General features: G+C 53.9%; 2 protein-coding genes across 4 annotated transcripts; both read right to left on the bottom strand.

Annotated features, from left to right (window-relative positions):
• Window positions 1–1,413: 1,413 nt before the first annotated feature.
• Window positions 1,414–7,011, bottom strand: ALDOA (aldolase, fructose-bisphosphate A). 2 transcript variants are annotated; one of them, XM_055409799.2, is made up of 9 exons: window positions 6,873–7,011; window positions 4,339–4,465; window positions 4,041–4,252; window positions 3,170–3,224; window positions 2,879–3,039; window positions 2,461–2,544; window positions 2,169–2,343; window positions 1,806–2,005; window positions 1,414–1,716 (listed from the first exon to the last, which is right to left on the bottom strand). In XM_055409799.2, exons 2-9 carry the CDS (start codon window positions 4,448–4,450, stop codon window positions 1,621–1,623), a joined length of 1,095 nt encoding a protein of 364 aa, XP_055265774.1. In that variant the 5' UTR covers window positions 4,451–4,465; window positions 6,873–7,011; the 3' UTR covers window positions 1,414–1,620. The 2 variants fall into 2 exon arrangements, with proteins under 2 accessions (XP_055265774.1, XP_055265775.1); XM_055409800.2 differs by lacking the exon at window positions 6,873–7,011 and adding an exon at window positions 5,809–5,970.
• Window positions 7,012–7,137: 126 nt separating this feature from the next.
• On the bottom strand, window positions 7,138–14,486 carry LOC129545507 (uncharacterized). Of its 2 annotated transcripts, none has more exons than XM_055409804.2 (6): window positions 14,371–14,486; window positions 14,132–14,167; window positions 13,046–13,189; window positions 12,639–12,794; window positions 7,497–7,906; window positions 7,138–7,239 (listed from the first exon to the last, which is right to left on the bottom strand). In XM_055409804.2, exons 2-5 carry the CDS (start codon window positions 14,135–14,137, stop codon window positions 7,793–7,795), a joined length of 420 nt encoding a protein of 139 aa, XP_055265779.1. In that variant the 5' UTR covers window positions 14,138–14,167; window positions 14,371–14,486; the 3' UTR covers window positions 7,138–7,239; window positions 7,497–7,792. The 2 variants fall into 2 exon arrangements, with proteins under 2 accessions (XP_055265779.1, XP_055265778.1); XM_055409803.2 differs by having other exon boundaries at window positions 14,384–14,469.
• Between the last annotated feature and the right edge of the window lie 3,162 nt (window positions 14,487–17,648).

The raw sequence follows: 17,648 nt of genomic DNA, 5'->3' as shown, positions 1-17,648 counted from the left end.
CTTGTTCACAGTAGCATAGCTAAGAACTTTGGGTTTGAATCAAAGTTGATTTGAACCCAAGAAGCTGTGTCCTGAGTTCTAATTTCTTCTCCTTCTGCCACTTACTCTTTCTGGCATTCACGTTGTTATAAACACCCTAAACTGGCATTTGAAGTCCTCTGCTTCCCTAGTTTCTTGCTGCAGGCAAAGGAAGTGACTGGTCTTTAAACAAACTTCTTGGTGCCAGAGGCCTTTTGGAATGTCCTTTTTGCTATCTTCTATGGACCCTCAATTTTTGTTTTACTTCAGTCTGTTTCACAGAGAGCTGAGTGAGGCTAGGTACAGTGGTGAGGCTGGCCAATTTGAAGGGACACTAGATACAGCTCGGTTTTGGATGTAGGCAACAGATGCAAATGTGCAGAGAACGGGAAAGGACAAAGTTCTTAACTCCCATAAGGTGCTAGGTTTCTATGCAGATGGCTATAGGGCTTCAGTGTCCAGAGATCAGAAAGATGAAATTTTTTTTTCTTCCTCTAGAGTGGAGCTAAGACAGGAAAGGGTTCACATCAGGAAATTTGGGCAGTGGCAGGACTAATGCAGTCCCTGGCTATGACTAGAATCTTTAATACCTGAAAAGATCTGGTGTTGTTAGTGTACTCCACAGCCTGGGTGAATGGGGAGGGGTTCCAGGCATGGCACAGGGTAAGTGCAGGACCCTCATTCTGGCTGCATTGAATGCAGAAGCCACAGAGGCTCAGTTCTTAACCTGGAACCTGAGCTCCACAGTTCTGTTGGAACACATTTGTGTGTCTGTGTTGTTTATGTGGGTGTTAGAATCCCAGGTTCTTCAAGGGGTTCCACAGCTCAGAAGTCAGCCTAATCCCTTCTTTTAAAGATGGGAAGACTGGTGAGTTCAACAGTGTAGATTAAGGATATGCAGTCATAATCTTATTTCAATCAATAAATTTCCCAGCAAGATGTCTTAAGGATGAATTGGGAATAATAGTCTACTCCTATAGAATACTTATCATGTTGCCCAGTTTACAGATTCAGGACAGCTTACTTTTTGTCAGTGGCTGTTTTTTTGTGTGTATGTCACAGGGGCCTTCTATACCTGTGAGTTCTGGGCCTAAAACCGAGGCTGAGGCTGCAGCCTCCTAAGAATGGCAGTTACACACACACTTCCGAACTGTAGAGGCCTTATCAGATGCTGCTGGTAGAAGGAGCAGAGCACTGGGTGGTTGGAAGAAAATCCACAAGCTTTTCTCATGAAGCCCCGGGTAAGCATCAGACAGAGTACTAAAGGAGTCCATCTCCTTCACCTACTTTTCTGCTCCAGAAAGAAGAACATAAAGCAAGGGCTCTTTCTTCTCTGGACTCTGCCACCTCCCCCAGGCCTCCCCTGCCCTAGAGACCACAGACATGCACAACAGATTCCCCCTTAAATAGCTGTTTATTGGCAGTAGGCTGGAAACGGTGGAGTTAGCGTACACAGACAACACCAGGCACCAATGTCACGAGGAGGCAAGAGTGACGGGAAAGAGCAGCCTGGAGCCCCAGATGAAGCCCCGTCTCTTCAAGAATGAGTGTGGAGGGGGCGGGGCCTGGAGTGTTGAGGGGGCAGCCTTAGAACACGTGGGCTTAGTAGGCGTGGTTAGAGATGAAGAGGGACTCGCTGGCTGCCGCCCCTGCCTTACCACTTGGGGTGTACTTTCCTTGGCAGGCAAGGCTGTTGGCCTAAGAGGGGAGAGGAGCCAGCGTGAGAAGGTCCCTTCTCAGAATCCCGTCTACCCCACCACCCTGCCCGCCTCCTGCCCCATCCTTACCAGGGCTCGCTTGACGTATTCTTCCTGGGCAGCCTTCAGGTTCTCCTTCTTTCCACCCCAGGCCTTCAGGGCAGAGGCCTGCAAGGCTCGGCCATAAGAGAAGGTCAGGGCCCATGGCTTCAGCAGGGGGCACTTGTTGATGGCGTTGAGGTTGATGGATGCCTCCTCTTCACTCTGGCCTCCGGATAGGAAGGTGATCCCTGTAGAATGAGGGGTGACATGGGGGGAGGCGTTGTAGTCAAGCAACCCAGGGGATTGGAAGGAGGCCCTAGAAGCTGACCTGGAAATCAAGACCACATGGACACAAGGATCATGGGTAAGTTCATCTACCTCCCAGAGGTCAAGATGAGGAATGGGTCTCACCAGGGACAGCAGGGGGCACTGTGCGGCGCAGCGCCGTGACAGTTGCCATGGCAATCTCCTCGTGAGAATATTTCTGGGTGCAGGCGTGGCCTGGGGTTACCATATTGGGCTTCAGCAAGGTGCCTTCCAGGTAGATGTGGTGGTCACTCAGAGCCTTGTAGACAGCAGCCAGCACCTATAGCAGGGTGGGACCAAAGTGGGGTGAGGTGGAGTTGGGGGGATGAGGGTCACCCCAGGGGCCCCGGCCCAGCTCCCTAGCCCACCTCACTGCCCAGGCAGGCAGGCTGCCTACCTTCTCGGTTACATACTGACAGCGTTTCAAGTCATGGTCCCCATCAGGGAGGATCTCAGGCTCCACGATGGGCACAATGCCATTCTGTGGGGTGAGGGACAGGGTAGCAGTGAGGCCTTCTAACCCAGAGTCCCACCTCCAGCCCTCCACAGCTTTTCACCAAGATCTTATCTCCAGGACTCCTGGCTACACAGCCCTCCCCACTTCAAAACAGATTGGAGGAGATTAGCTGTCTCCACAGATCCACCCACATAATCCTTATTCTGCCCTTCTGCTTGCAGAGCCCTTCATGGACCCAAGCCTGGAGCTTGGTGAGGATTCAGAGCCTTGGGGTAAGCTGGCAGATAGGTGGCAAGCCAGCTGACACACTTGAATGGAATTAGGTGAGACATGGCCTGCTGGTGACCTACAGGCCCACCTGCTGGCAGATGCTGGCATAACGGGCCAGGACGTTGGCGTTTTCCATGATGGCAAGGGAAGAAGGGGTGTGTTCCCCGATCTTCAGCACACAACGCCACTTGGCAAAGTCAGCTCCGTCCTTCTTATACTGGGCACAGCGCTCCGACAGCCCATCCAGCCCTGAAGAGGGGACGGAGGGGTCAGAGACTGCCAGCGAAGGGGGCAGGTGGCTCCCACATGGCCTGGGCACCCAGAAGGGTACCGACCAGGGTGGGCTGGTTGGTAGGGGCAGGAGCTAAGCGGTTCTCACCTTGGGTGGTCGTCTCGCCATTTGTTCCTGCCAGGGGTACCACACCTTTGTCCACCTGCGGGAGTGGAGGGCAACAAGATAGGATGGTGCCCTTTTTTCAGTCTTTGATCAGGCAACTAGATCTCAGACGCCGCAACTAAAGAACCTGTGTTCCGCAACTAAGACCCAGCACAGCCAGACAAACAGTATTTAAAAAACAACAACAAAAACTCTTGCTCTAGAGTTTTTCTCCTCTGTAGCCCCACCCTGTTCCAGCTTTACTTCATCTCTCAAGCATCCTTCCTGGTTTGCCAGTGTTTCAGTTAGCCATGGTATCTGGTCCCAAGAGGCAAGATACACACAGAGAGCTTGAACTCTACCATTTACTAAGTGTGAGCAAAACACTTCATGGCCTTGAGCTTCTGGTTTTTCAATGGTATGAACATAACATGTGGCTTTTAAAATCACAAGGATTAAAATGCCAAGCAAGTCCCATAAGTTACTGGCTTCTTACACACAATTTGGAGGTGATCGGGGCAGACTCCACCCAAGTCTCCCCACCCAGTTCATCCCCACCCTGACCCCTGCTTGTTATCCTGGATTTCCTTGCCCCTCATCCATCTCACTGGGCTTCCCAGGTGGTGCTAGTGGTAAAGAACCCGAAGGGCCAATGCAGGAGACATAAGAGACGCAGCAGGTTCCATCCCTGGGTGGGAAAGATCCCCTGGAGGAGGACATGATAACCCAGTCCAGTATTCTCGCCTGGAGAATCCCATGGAGAGGAGGCTGTGGGCTATGGTCCATAGGATTGCAAAGAGTCGGACATAACTGAAGCGACTTAGCACACGTACATCCGTCTCACATCTCCCACCCCAAGGCCTAGCCCCCTCACCTTGATGCCCACAACGCCGCCTTTGGCTTTGATAACTTGGGGGAAGGGACGCCCATCATCGGCCTTCTGGTACAGCGTCTCATGGAAGAGGATGACGCCCCCAATGCAGGGATTCACGCGGTCATCGGCAGTCAGCAGCAGTTGGCGGTAGAAGCGCCGGTTCTCCTCGGTGTTCTCGGTGCTAATGGACTGCAGTCGCTTGGCAATGCTCCCTGGAGGAAAGCATCACATGGGAATTAAGGGGGTCAGCCCCTCAACCCCACCCCTGGACCCTCCTCCCCCTGTGCCCTGCCCGCACCGGTGGACTCATCTGCAGCCAGGATGCCCTTGCCCGGAGCCACAATCCGGTGAGCGATGTCACAGAGCTCCTTCTTCTGCTCCGGGGTGAGTGCTGGGTATTGGTGGGGCATGGTGCCTGTCAGTTCCTGGGTGGAGGAGACCCATGGGGGAGGGCTAGTTAGTGGAGTCTTCCTCTGGTCTCCCAACCAGCAGGGCCCCTTGCCTGGAGGTCAGGGGAATGGCTCCCTACCTCCCCTGCCCCACTCCCGTCAGGTGTTGGGGCACTTCCTGCCCCAGGCTCTCCCTTACACCCAACTTCCCTATACTAGGCCTGCCTCCTGTACCTTTCCTAACTCTGTTTGTTTCTGGGTGTTACCCAGTTGAGGGTGGGGCTGTATACTGGCATCTGGCCTAAAGGAATAGGCCAGAGCCATGGACAGGCAGGTCATGTGGAAGCCGGACCCTTCTGGCTTGCGCTGTGCCATGGGGGTCACCTTGCCTGGAACCAAAACCAAACCGGAGTATTTTGGAATTAGAAGTTGTGCAGAAGGCAGAAGGCCCAACCTCTTTATCTGAAAGAAGCCAGAGAAGGGAAAAAAGCTGTGTTTCAAGCCACACAGTAACCCAAGGGCCTGATCTGGAGATTAGAACTCAGATCTCTGGCTGCGATACGAGTGTTCCTTCCAATCCACCCGAGATCCCAGGGCTGGCCCAGGCTCCATTGTCTCAAGGACACCCCAAGGTCAGGCTGCTCCCCCCAAGGTGGGGGGAGGGTGTTAGGAAAAAGGTGGTGGGGGGGGGGTGGTCCTCAGAAGCCCAGAAAAGGGCAGTGGAGGAAGCCTAGCCGGGGGTGGAGGAAAGGAGTGAGGTTTGTCCTCACTGCTAATACAGGGTAAGAAAACGTGGAGGAGAGGCAAGCGCCCCACCCCTTCCCCTGAAAATGCTCCTGTCTGCTCCGCGGCTGCAGCTGTTCCAGGCTCAAAATCAAGGTCACCCGATAAGGAAAGATAGGTAAAGTGTTAATGGGGCATCATGCGCTGCCAAGTTTCCCCTCCTGGCCAGGGGCACCCGTCTTCCAGGACAGGGACCAACCACCCGCTTTTGGGAACCCTGAGGCAGTAAATGAGCTGGTTCCCACCCCTCGATGCCTCCTAGGATCCCTACAGAGGCAAAGGGGCCATCATCTTTGCACCCGGAATCCTAACAAGAAAAGGGGAGCGAGGAACGGCCCTTCATCTCGCCCGGCTTCCTTCCTCCCCGCTGTGACTCAGCGCGCGGAGCGGTCGCTGCGTTGCGCAGCAAACCCAGGGAGCTCAGGCTGGAAGAGTCGGGCAGTCCGGGCTGGGAGCAAACGCGTGGGTGGTGGCGGAGGAGGAAGATGCTGGGGCCGGGTGGGGGGGCTCCGTGCGGGCGACCGACCCGCGTCTGCCCCCGGGATCCTTCTCCACGACCCCCTCCCTGACCTTCGCACGTGGCGAGGGGCGCTCACCTGGCACAGGAGAGGGGCGGGCTGGAGGGGCGCAGCGGTGGAGGGCTGGCGGAGTGGACTGAGGGTGCGAACGCGGCACTCGTCACCAGGACTCTGGTTCGGCGGCGCGTTCCAAGAGGAACGCAGCCTATTCTACTCCCGAGGCGGAGCGCGGGGGCGGGCGGGCAGGAGGTGGTGCCCGGCCTTATAAAGGCACCGCTCCGCCCCCGCCGGGTTTTTCCCTTTGCAGGCGCCCGGGCGTCCAATGGCAGGTGAGGAAATGTACGAAAGGCCGCCCCCGAAAGGCGAAGCCGGGAGGCGGCGCTTGGGCGGGGACTGTGCAGCGAGAACCCGAGCCCTTCCCCCTCGTGCCCCCTCGGACGTGACTCGGGCCACATCCCGCGGGTCGCCGGGGCCCTCCCCTCCCTCCCCTCTTCCCCCGACCCCCCTCCCCTCGGCCTGGCGTGCTTCGGGGCGCCATGACTCAGCCGATATTTGGGCCCCGGAGGAGATGGGAACGGGGTGGGGTCGGAGGAAAAGCGGGTGGCAGAGCCCGAAAACAGCGAGGCTCAGCTTCCCTCCCGCAGGCCCATCGGGCGGCCCGGGGTAGCCCCAGCTTCCAGCGGCGCTGAGGCAGCGAGTGTCACATTGTAACCGAATCCAGGGGCCCGGCGACTCCCACCCGGGCGCAGGAGAGGGCGGCGCGGGCAGGCTCCCGGAGCGCCAGCCGGCAGCGGTTCCGGGTGTCCCCGCAGCGTCCGCGCTCCATCCCCGCAGGTCCGGCTCCCGGGACCGGGAGAGCCAACGTGGCCCGCGAGTGCGCACGCGCCCGCCCGCGGAAGCCGGACCCGGCGGGAACCCGCTCCGGCCGCCGCTCGACCCGAGCAAGTCTGGGGATATGGGGCCAGAGTCCTTGCAAAACTTCTCCCTGGCGCCGACTTCCCTCTCCAAAATCAAACCCGTCCCCCGGCTGTCGGCCTCGCAGATCCTTTCCGAGCCTCCCCATCCTACCGGCCGGGTCTCCCCTCCTAAATCTCGGCGCCTTCAGCCCAACCCCAACCCCGCTCCGTCCGACTGGCGCCCACCTGTGAGGAGGAAGCCAAAGGCGCGGGCGAGCCTGGTCAACAGCGAGTGAGCCAGGCCCCGCCCGGGCTGGGTTATAAGGCAGCTCCCGCCCTCCCCCCAACCGATGTTCCCGACCTTCTCTGGTGACCCCTGCCCTTTGCTCGCCACAGATCCCCTGGCAGAGACCTATATTTAGGGAAACCTGAAGCCCCTGACATTCACGCCAGCGTGGGGCCTAAAGTGAAGGATGGGGAAGAAGCTTGTGGGCCTGCCTATTTTGGAGGGGGGGCCCTGCCCACTCACCGGTACTTCTGAGATTTCTTCCTTGGAAATCCAAACTGAGGCCCTCAACAGGCTGTCGAGAGAAATAAATCTCTGGACAGCGATCTGTGAGGAAGGAGGGGTAAGGGGACTCAGACCTCTGGCCTTCCCTGCCTCCTCCTCAGATCCCCCTCCCCTGACTCTGGGCCTCACACGGGCTGTCCTGATTCTTCAGAGGCAGACCACAGGCAGGCACTACACTCACACCTCAAAATAACCAAGAGTCCATGGACAGGGTGTGCCTGGGGTAACCCTACATCCTGATAGTCAAGGCTCAAGTTTGTCCCATGCTCTGGATGGTGAGCAGTGTCCCCCAACCTCACCTTCAAATACGATCAGTTACTTGGGGAGGAGGAGTCAAGGGCAGGGGGACCTGCTGGAGCACCAACCCCTCTCTCTTCTGGCCCTGCAAAGGGGCTGCTGTCTTGCTGGCCAAGGGCTCTGTGAGTCCCGCTCTGCAGGGAGCCAGGCTTTCCACTGCTGGTTCCCAGGCTGGTAAGCTGGGCAGGCCATTTGTGGTTCCAATGGCCTGGAGAAAGGTGTCCTGAGTCCCCTCAGGGAACAGGGCCTGTGGGCCCCGGGGGCTGGCCACTCCCCAAAGAGCAGGGACCCTGGATCGTCATCGGAGCTTGATCTCAAAGCAGAGGCAGTTGAGGCTCTGGCAGTCAGGAAGTTGGCACGCACAGGCACAGTCGCAGAGTGGGCAGCAGCGAGGGCAGTGAGGAGCCCAGTCCTGTGGGAGAGGAGGATGGGGTGAGGGAGGTGGGCGAGGGAAAGAGGACCAAAGCCTGAAGATGTTTTCTTTTCAAGGGAGAAGGGAACAGAGAGGCCTGGGAAGTCCCACTTGCCCAGTGGATCAGAGGGTACCATCTACCACTCATGGGAACAAATCAGCTCTTTGTGATGTTGAGAAATCAGTCAGGAGGCAATGTTCCTAACAACTGGAAGGAGCTGGAAGAAGTCATTTAGCGGGGGTCATTTCTTCTAGGCTTCCCAGTTAGCACTAGTGGTAAAGAATCTGCCTCCTAGTGCAGAAGACACAGGAGACTGGAGACTCGAGTTCGATCCCTGGGTTGAGAAGAGCCCCTGGAGGTGGGCATGGCAACCCACTCCAGTATTCTTGCCTGGAGAATCCCATGGAGAGAGGACCTGGCAGGCCATGGTCCATGGGGAAGCAAAGAGTCAGACACGACTAAAGCAATTTAGCATGCATGCACATCCTTTCTTTCTTCCCATCTTATAGATGAGGAGACTGAAGACCAGAGATCAGTTAGCCCTGGCCCCACACTTACGCCCCAATGTTCAGCTCAGAGATGGTTCTACTATACCCTTACGACCTAATACAATTGCAAGTCATCAAGACAGGGAAAGCACACACACTCTATGATGAAAACAACCTGCTGGTTTTGTGGATTTCTTTCTTGGCCTGAGACCAAGCTGGATCTCATTCACCCTCCATTTCTGAGCACCTACTCTGTGCCAGGCACAAACTGTGTTCATGAATGATTTTAAAAAGTCTTTTTAGTTTTCCTTAAAAATGATAATTTTCATTAATATTTTTACTGTTTAAAGGGAGTCACATTTTTTTTATCAGAACCTTGAGTAGCTCCTTACAAAAGAGGAAATGAAGGTTCAGAGAAGGAGTAATCATGCAAATGAATACAACTAGGGAAGGGGCCTGGGATGGGGCTGGGCCTGCCTGCTTCCAGCCCTGAGATCCTGCTTTGATCCCACTGCTTCCCAGGGCTGTGAATACCAACTTCTTTCAAACTCTGCTAAGGCAGGGACAGTTCACCTCCTGTCTCCACTGAGCTACCAGGGGACTCAGGCTCAGCGGGTGCCTGAGATACAAATGAACACTGAATGAATGAATCAATCAAAGCATATCATTTTCCCCTCTAGGCAAAGAAGAAAAGGGGAGGCAGAAAGTCTGCCTCTCATGGAATAGGAACAGCATGTCCTTAGAGACAGGAAGGGAGAACCGGTCCGCTCCAGTCCACTCCTCTCCTGCCTTCGGACACGGATGATCTGCCACTGCTCCAGGCATGGACTGAAGTCAGGCCAAGTGGCTGGACTGGGTCACACCCAGGATGGGTGACAGAAGATTGGCTTCTTGAGGACTAGTGACAGTCACAGTTGCACAGCTCAATCAGACTCTGGGCCAAGCCAGGAATAGGGGAATGACCTTTAGAAGAGCTGAGGTTTCGGGGTGCGGTGTCGGATGACTGGTGAGATCAGATATCACTAGGGGCTCCGGTAAAGGGAGGGTGCATTGGCCCCTGCCAAAAGAATTGTCTCACTAGGAGGAAGCAGAAGTATATCATGGCGGAGGGAAGAGAGCGAGGCGGCTTCCTTGTGTGTGATGGGGGTGTGGTTTGGGGGCGTCTCTGTGGAGTCCTGCTCTGGGCTGAAGTCAGCTCTGTGGGATTTTGGAGGACTGCACCGTCATTCTGTGTGCAGAACTGGGGGCTGAGAGAGGCCACACTGCCCTCACCTCAGAGAAGAGGGTATTAAAAGCATTTCTTGGCTCTGCCCCCCTGGCAGGGATTGGCTCTAGTCATTAAGAACTAGCTAATGGATATCTCGACTCTCGCCGGCAGCCCTGTGGCTTCTGCAAGGAACCTGCTTTTTAAGCCCTTTTTACACAAGGGCTCTGCATGACTGTTAACCCTCATACTTCTCTAGGAGTTTTTCACTCTGATTTCTTTCACTCTGAGGTTGTAAAGGCCAGCTATCGTTACTGTTTGGAGCTCAGGGTTTGAATCTAATTCAGGCCCAGGTTTGGCCGATTCATGATTTGAGCCTGTTTTCTCATCTCTTGGAGAAGGGAATGGCAACCTACTCCAGTATTCTTGTCTGGAGAATTCCATGGACAGAGGAACCTGGCAGGCTACAGTCCATGGGGTCGCAAAGAGTCGGACACAACTGAGCAGTTAACACACACACACACTTTTCTCATCTCTAAAATGGATTTAGGAAGTAGAACACCTCCTTCACAGGGTCACTTGGGGAATCAGTGGAAGGCACGAAGCAGGGTGCCTGGTATAGAGTGAGTTCTCACCAAGGGGAGCTCTTCTGGTCACAGCTCTTACCCTTGAGCAGTAGCTCTAACCCTGGTGTATATGTCTGCCATGTAAGAACTTGCTAAAGATTCGCAAATTCCAATCTCATTCCAAATCTACTGGGCATGGGGCCCGGATGCCTGGCTTTCTGTTTAAGCCTCATCCCTGCTTCTGATCACACCCAGCGCTTCAGAACCAGAACTGTCCCGGACTGCCTCATTTCTCACACTCGAATGTCACTGCCTACTTATTTCTCTCTGTCCTTTCAGGAATGTAAGCCCCATGAAGGTTGGGGCCACATCTACCTTGTTTCACTGCATCCCCAGGGCCCAGCACAGTTCCTCCACAGTAACTTCATAAGTCTTTGGTAGTGTGAAGTGTTAGTCTCTGAGTTATGTCTGACTCTTTGCGACCCGGTGGACTGTAGCCTGCCAGGCTCCTCTGCCTATGGAATTCTCCAGGCAAGAACACTGAATTGCGTAGCCATTCCCTTTCTCCAGGGGATCTTCCCAACCCAGGGATTGAACCTGGGTCTCCTACATTGCAGGTGGATTCTTTATTGTCTGAACCACTAGGGAAGTCTCAACTCTTTGATAAGTGGATAAATAAATGAATGAATTAGGTCCTCATGTCACACCTGTGAAAGATGTAGCGCAGGTGAGTTTCTCCCAAAGAGAGAAAGAGAAACCTGGGTTTGTGTCTCGGCCCAGGCTTGAGGCCTCTGTGTGCCCCAGTTTCTACAGCTGTGAAAGAGGCAAGAGCTTTGGAATATTTGCGGTTGCTTTTGTTACTATGAGGAAACTGAAGAATACAGAGGCCTTAACTGTGCTTTGTGGAAAGACAGCCCAAGGATGGAATGACCCCACCCCACCATTCATCATTCTAGAACCTGTCCTGGCTCTGGCAGAAGCTGGGTAGGATCAGGCCCTGCAGGTCTCCTGGCTTGGATGCCCCGCAGCCCTGGAGCAGGCAGTGGGAGGAGGCAGTCCCTCCAGACAGCACACCTCAATCAATCTCAAGGAGGAGAAGCCCCTGACCAATCCCTTCCTGCAGACAGAAGGCGGAGGCAGTGGGGTCTCCAGGGCAGGGAACAAGAAATCATTTTGTAAGTAAGCATTTCCTATAAAATAGGAGGTTGGAGGACCCAGGGTCTTCTCCTTTTTCCCCTTGATCCCTGGAGCCCAAGCCCTGGGCCTCATCTCTGCACTACTCCTGAGAAATCAGAAGCAGATTATATCTGAAAGAGGAGAACTCCGTGCCCCACAATTGATTTTGAAACTCAAAACTTCTTGCAGGGATTTGCAACTGCAGTCTGCCCAAGTTCTGCTTGGTCTTTTCCCCTCACTCTTACCTCCCTAGGGAAGGTCCCCATTTCAAGGGCAGGAGCTTTGCTGTCTAAATCTCTGAGCCCAAAATAAGCATGGCCTAAGGAAGGTGGTCAGTGACACTTAACATCTTTAAAGCCACAAATGCAAAAACAGCCTGTCCTCTGTGAGCCAGGCTTCTCCCTGAAGGTTCTGTTTCAACACACGATGGAGCAATTTGCTGTGCAAGACTGTCCTGTGGAACACTGGAGAAGCAAGTAAATATCCCTGAGGCAACTTATGCCCCCTGCAAAAGGAGGATAAAACCATGGACGGGTAGCCAAGGAGTGATGTCAAGTTAAAAAGGGAAAGTGGCAGTTGGGAGGAAATAGTAGGTGTGGTATACATTTTGTAAAAAATATTTATTTGGTTGCACCAGGTCTTAGCTGTGGCATGGGAGATCTAGTTCTCTGACCAGGGATCGAACCCGGGCCCCCTGCATTGGGAGTGCAGTCTTAGCCACTGGACCACCAAGAAAGTCCCTGTGGCATACATTTTTGCCAACAGTGAAATACAGAAGTGATAACACTGTATGTGTATTAGTATATAAGGGACATACGCCAAACATAGTAACCTTGGTTAGCAGGCTGGCTTATAAAGTGACTTCTACTTTCTATGTATTTCTACATGTATACTTTGCAATCAAAAAACATTTGTACATAGGGTTTTAAAAATACCCAGCTCTGGAGGTTGTTAATGAAGTCGCACAGTATCTAGAACATTGTATGCACTCCAAGAACAGAAGGAGCTCTGTCTTCTTTAGCTACCATTTTCAGAGGTCGAAGTATGCCCTGCATGTTACATAGGTCACCCTTCTCCCTGTTCTTTTCTCCAAGTAGCTTTTGTTACCAGAAAATCTCTGATATGTTGTTTATGTTGTTTTCGCCTGTCTCCACCTGACCCAGTACCTGGAACTAGGCCTGGCCTAGAATAGGTGCTCTGTAATAAATTTTGTTGAACCGAAAAATATATGAATGCACTGACAGTACCAGGATCAGGACTCAGGGGCCAGGGGCCAGGAGCCGGGATGAGAACTCACAGCTTCGGCGGGCTGGGGGCAGCAGGCATCCAAGTAGTGGGCTGGGCTGGGCAGGGGGAAGTCACAGGCTTCGGCACAGGTCTGGCAACAGTCTTGGGGCCTGGAGGCGCCTTGCTTCCTGCAGGGGGAGCTGCAGTCTGTGCAGCAGCCCTGGGCCTAGGAGAGGGCAGCGCTCAGGATCCAGGCCAGGTGGCAGGTTGGGAGGGACAGCTGAGTCTCGGTTTTGGAGAGAGGGGCCGGAGAAGATTCAGCTAGGGAGAGGAGAAGAGGGTCTCCTGGCCCCAGGTGAGGGGCCGATATGGAGACTAAATGGCAAAGGTATCTCAGGGTAAGGGCCTGCAAATAGGGGGACAGGCTGACCTCTTCCCCTGTCAGGGCCCACCCTCCAACCTCCACCGGGCCCTCACCAGCAGGCAGTGCCTGGTCAGCAGCACAAGACCCAACAGCAGCAGATAGATGCCCACGGAGAGCACGACAATGGCTGGGATGGGGAGCAGCAGGGAGGGGCCGCTGACAGGAGCCGGGGTTGGATTCCACGGGCTAGAGGAGGCCTGGACAACACAGGAAGAAAGGGTGACGTGGAGATATGGAGGGGCTGCGGGGACACAGAAACACCAGGAGGGACACAGGAGGTAGATGGGAAATGGGGAGGAATAGCCACCATGCGGTGGGGAGAGAGTAATAGGGCTACAGTGTCTGGGTCAGGAAGATCCCCCGCAGGAGGCTATAGCAGCCCACTCCAGTGTTCTTGCCTGGGAAATCCTATGGACAGAGGAGCCTGGCGGGCTACAGTTCATGGGGTTGCAAAGAGTCGGACATGATAGCAACTAACATCTTCATCTTTGTCTCGTCCCCAAACCTGCCTTTTCTCTTGTCATCCCCACTTCAGCGCCATCAGAGACCTGTTGGTCATTCTAGACTTTTCCAAGACTTATTGCTCTTCCTTTCAGAATGCCTCTCCAAACAGACCTCTTGTCTCTGTTTCCATTGCACTACTCTGCCACCCCTCAGGCCACAGTATTAATCTGCAGTTGTGCCCCTTTCCATACCAGCTGTCCTTGAGTATCCCTCCCTCCCTGACAGGCCATCAGTGGCTCCCACTGACTCGGTCCAAACTTCTTATCTCAGCGACAAAGGTTCTATTCAAGCCTGCCTGCCTCTCCCTCTGTCCCCCATTATACTCCAGCCATACTGAAGTCCTGGCAATTCCCTGGCCTCTTTTTCACATCCACGTCTCTGCCCACGCTGTTCCTTCTTCCTGGGATGCTTTTCCTCCTTGATTCCCTAACTCCTCATCTTGCCAGAGTGCGGCGTCCCCTGCCTTGGCAAGGCCACCCCTGCACTCTCTTTCTGTCTCACGGCTCTTGTCCTGAGCTGGAAGGGTCTATGTTGGGTAAAGAGCTCCAGTCCAGGCGCCAAGGAAGGCAAAGTCAGGGTAAGTTAGGGGTGCCGAGGGGGCCGCGCCAGAGAGGGGTACGGGGCCTAAGACTCACGTCCATGGGGCAGGACACCGCCGGTCAGTCCAGGAGCTGCCGAGGAGAGAAAGTCCTGGGACTCAGTGACTGAGAGGGGCCACTGGGCTCGGGTGCCCGTTCTCCTCCTCCCATTTCCCGTTTGGGGAAACTGAGGCCCAACGATGGTCTCTGATCCGAAGAGTGAGGATCGGGAGTACGGGGCAGCGCCCCAGCCCGATCCTCCGTTTTTCCCTAAACCCCGGGCTCCCGCCACCGACCTAACCCCATCACCTGCGCCCTCGGGGCCACAGGCAGTTCACGGATTCCGCGCCTTTTCCGCTCCAATCCGCCGCGGCTGCACCGCCCAGAGGCCTCCCGCCGCTTCTCGCTGTTGCCATGGAGATGAGAGCACCGCTCCTACGGCGGCCGCCCAGACCCAATATTCCTTCTCCTCGCCTCGCTTCCCTCTTCCTGCCTATGGGCACCAGTTCTTTTTAGCAGCGATCCGCTGGACTTTCCCGCACTTACTGAGTAGAAGGGGCGAGTTCCCGCCGCTACCCGCCTGGCTCGGATCCACATCGTGTGCTGGGTCCTGCGGCGCCACCAAGGCCAGACTGAACCCCCGGGCTATGCCGCCAACAGGCTGTGTGACTTCGGCCGAGTCACCGCGCCTCGCTGAGTCCATTTTCTTCTCTGTATAACGAGGAAACGCCTGCCTCCCAGGGGTATTAAAATCAGAGCTACTTCTTAATGGCATAGAATTATCCTTAATATTTTTTCAACCTGACCCCGATCTTTATTGACAGTGCCCAAATTTAAGATTCATCATCTGATCTCTTCACCCTTCATATCACTGTCAGAGTGGTTTTCCGCCCATCCAGGTCAGATCTTGTACCTTTTCAATTTTTAACCCCCCAAAGGGTTCCCCCACTGACTCCAGGGTAAAGCCCAAATGCTTTAGGCGACTGTCCACACCATCCACTCTGGGTACCGTTTACCTTCGGTTTATTTACTTATTTATAATTAATTTATTTATTTGGTTCCACGAGGTCTTAATTGGACAGCTGCATGTGAGATCTAGTTCCCTGACCAGGGATGGAACCTGGGCCCCCTGTATTGTGAGTACGGAAGTCTTAGCCACCAGAGAAGTCCCCTGTTGTTATTGTTTAGTCCCTAAGTTGTATCCAACTCTTTTGCTACTCCATGGACCTTAGCTCGCCAGGCTCCTCTCTTCATGGGATTTTCCAGACAAGAATACTGGAGTGGGTTGCCATTTCCTTCTCCAGGGGATCTTCCTGACTCAGGGATCTAACCAGCATCTCCTGCTTGGCAGGTGGATTCTTTACCACTGAGCCACCTTGGTTTATTCATTCATGATATATCCAACAGGGTCCCAAGCACTGCTCCAGGCTTTGGGACCCCAGCAGAGACTAAGGCAGACAAATTTCCAGCCCTAGTGTTGCTTATTTCCACTGATCAGATCATTTGTAAACAAAATTGTTTTGTGCCCCATCAGCTCATTCATGTTTCCATCATAGGGTCTGCTCAAGGTTCCTGAACCAGTGTGTAGGGTTTCATAGCCGCTCTTCCCTCTGCATAGAACACCCTTCCCTTGTCTCCCCCACCCCATTCTCCTACCACCAACTAACACCCTCATCCTTTGAACCACTGCTCAGTTTTGCCTCAGGGTGGTCTTCCTGCCTGCCTTAGGCAAAGGTGACTGCTTTGGGTACCATAAACAGACGGCTGTTCTAACACTTATCACAAGGTATTGAAATGCTTCATTTTACTGCCTGGCTCCTCAGTTAAGACTGCAAGTGCCTGGGTCTGATTCATCTTCATATCCCAAGTCCTAGCATTTAGTTTGGCTTTGGGGGGCCTCGACTGAGTACTTACTGATTCTATGAATGAATAGAATCCAACCAATCAGGTAATGTTATCCAGATGCCCTGTTCCCTTGGCTCTTCAGGCACTTTGACCTCCCACTTTCTTGCTGATTTTTGATTCTCCACACACATATGCTGTGTGTATGCACACACACATGCACGCTCATGTAAGCACACCTCCCTCAAAGAAGCCTCAGACCTCACACTTGGTTACTGCATCCTGGCATGTTCCCCTGAAAGCAACCCAGTACGCCTACTTCTGTGCACATTCTCTGCCTGATATACCTCACCATGGCTGCTGCCCGAGGAGTTTCCTGCACCAGGAGGCAGCCACAGAAATGGCCAGGGTCAGGACTTCCCTAGTGGTCCAGGGGCTAAGACTCTGAGCTCCCAATGCAGGGGGCCGGGTTCGATCCCAGCTCAGGGAACTAGATTCCACATCCTGTAAACTAAAGATCTCGCATGCCACAACTAAGACCCGGCAGCCAAATAAATAAATATTTTAAAAAGAGAGAGACTTCCCTGGCAGTCCAGCGGCTGGGACTTTGCCTTCCACTACAGGGGGTGTGTGAAATCACCAGGGTCTGCGTCCCTGGTTCCCAGGTCTCCCCTTACCCCTTGACCACAATGAGAAGGTCCCACCGGCTCTGCCACCCCAGCCCACTCAGAGGGAGCTTCAAGACCAGAAAACCCGAGTCTACCTGTTCCCAGTGTCACCTCTGTTGAATCGAAGTCTGGGTCAGACTGCCTGCTTAGGGCTGTCTTCTTGTCTGCCCCTATCTTTGCAGAATCCTGAGACCCAAGATGAAACCAGTTCCCACCTCAGACCAGGAAAAGGCTTCAGGTGACACAGGGCCCCGCCCTCCCTTCACCTCCTGCCAACAGAGAGACGTCAGCCTTGGCAAGACCTCTGGACACATCCATGGTCTGCAGTGACCAAACTCGCCACGGATGGTATTCTGTTCTTACCATGGGCGCATGCATTATGCAGGAGGGTGGACAGGGCACCAGGTCTGCTCTTTGCAAGGCAAGCCAGGAGGAGGCAGACGAATGCACCCCTTTGCCAGGGCTCCACTTCTATCCACATCACACCATTCACTGGAGGCAGGGAGAAACTGACTTCGCAATAGCCAAATAGCCATAAGACCTCCCTTTACCTGAAGTTCAAAGCTGGCAATGTCAGATAGTCTCACCTGTAGTTTTACACTGGGCCTGGGAAAGAGAGTAAAAGATTGTGTCCTTCCATCCACCGTGGGGTGGGCGGGGGACCTGAGATGCAGAGAAAACCCAGATGATGAAAGACACGTTTGCAGACCTGGACTTGGATGTGAAGGGAACCTGGCAGTTCCGATTTTTATCTAATACTTTCAACTCCCTCCTCTGGACATCAGATAATATTGCCTCCCAGAGATGAAGAAGGGGTTCATCAACCTCCTCATTATGAAAATGAAAGATCTATGCTTAGATAATTACTTCTTATCACTGAGGGAATAAGAAGCTGAGCTGAGTTAGAGCATCAGTAGAGGCCTCTTCGCAGACTTGGTCTTCTTTCATCCTAACAGTAAAATGAAAGTGGAAGAAACTATCATTTCCAGAGTTTCTAATGTTACAGATAGAAACAAATTAGGACTCAGTTGAAAAGGAATTTTAGAACCAGGCAAGATATAGGT

Source organism: Moschus berezovskii, chromosome 27, assembly GCF_049115385.1.
Source record: "Moschus berezovskii isolate FMDL1 chromosome 27, NW_MosBer_1.0, whole genome shotgun sequence".
Taxonomy (NCBI): domain Eukaryota; kingdom Metazoa; phylum Chordata; class Mammalia; order Artiodactyla; family Moschidae; genus Moschus; species Moschus berezovskii.
The sequence above is the reverse complement of the archived record's forward strand: the minus strand, read 5'-3'. Positions and strand labels throughout refer to the sequence as shown.

Bases quoted from the DNA above. Each gene is read 5' to 3' on its own strand.
- ALDOA (XM_055409799.2), bottom strand. From the start codon at position 4,450: ATGCCCCACCAATACCCAGCACTCACCCCGGAGCAGAAGAAGGAGCTC. The intron at 3,040-3,169 runs GTGAGAACCGCT...TCCCCTCTTCAG, and splicing joins TGGCGAGACGACCACCCAAG to GGCTGGATGGGCTGTCGGAG. The intron at 2,006-2,168 runs GTGAGACCCATT...CTCATTCTACAG, and splicing joins AGTGCCCCCTGCTGTCCCTG to GGATCACCTTCCTATCCGGA.
- LOC129545507 (XM_055409804.2), bottom strand. The intron at 12,795-13,045 runs GTGAGGGCCCGG...GCCCTCTCCTAG, and splicing joins TGACCAGGCACTGCCTGCTG to GCCCAGGGCTGCTGCACAGA. The intron at 7,907-12,638 runs GTGAGTTCTCAT...CCTCTCCCACAG, and splicing joins GCCCCCAGCCCGCCGAAGCT to GACTGGGCTCCTCACTGCCC.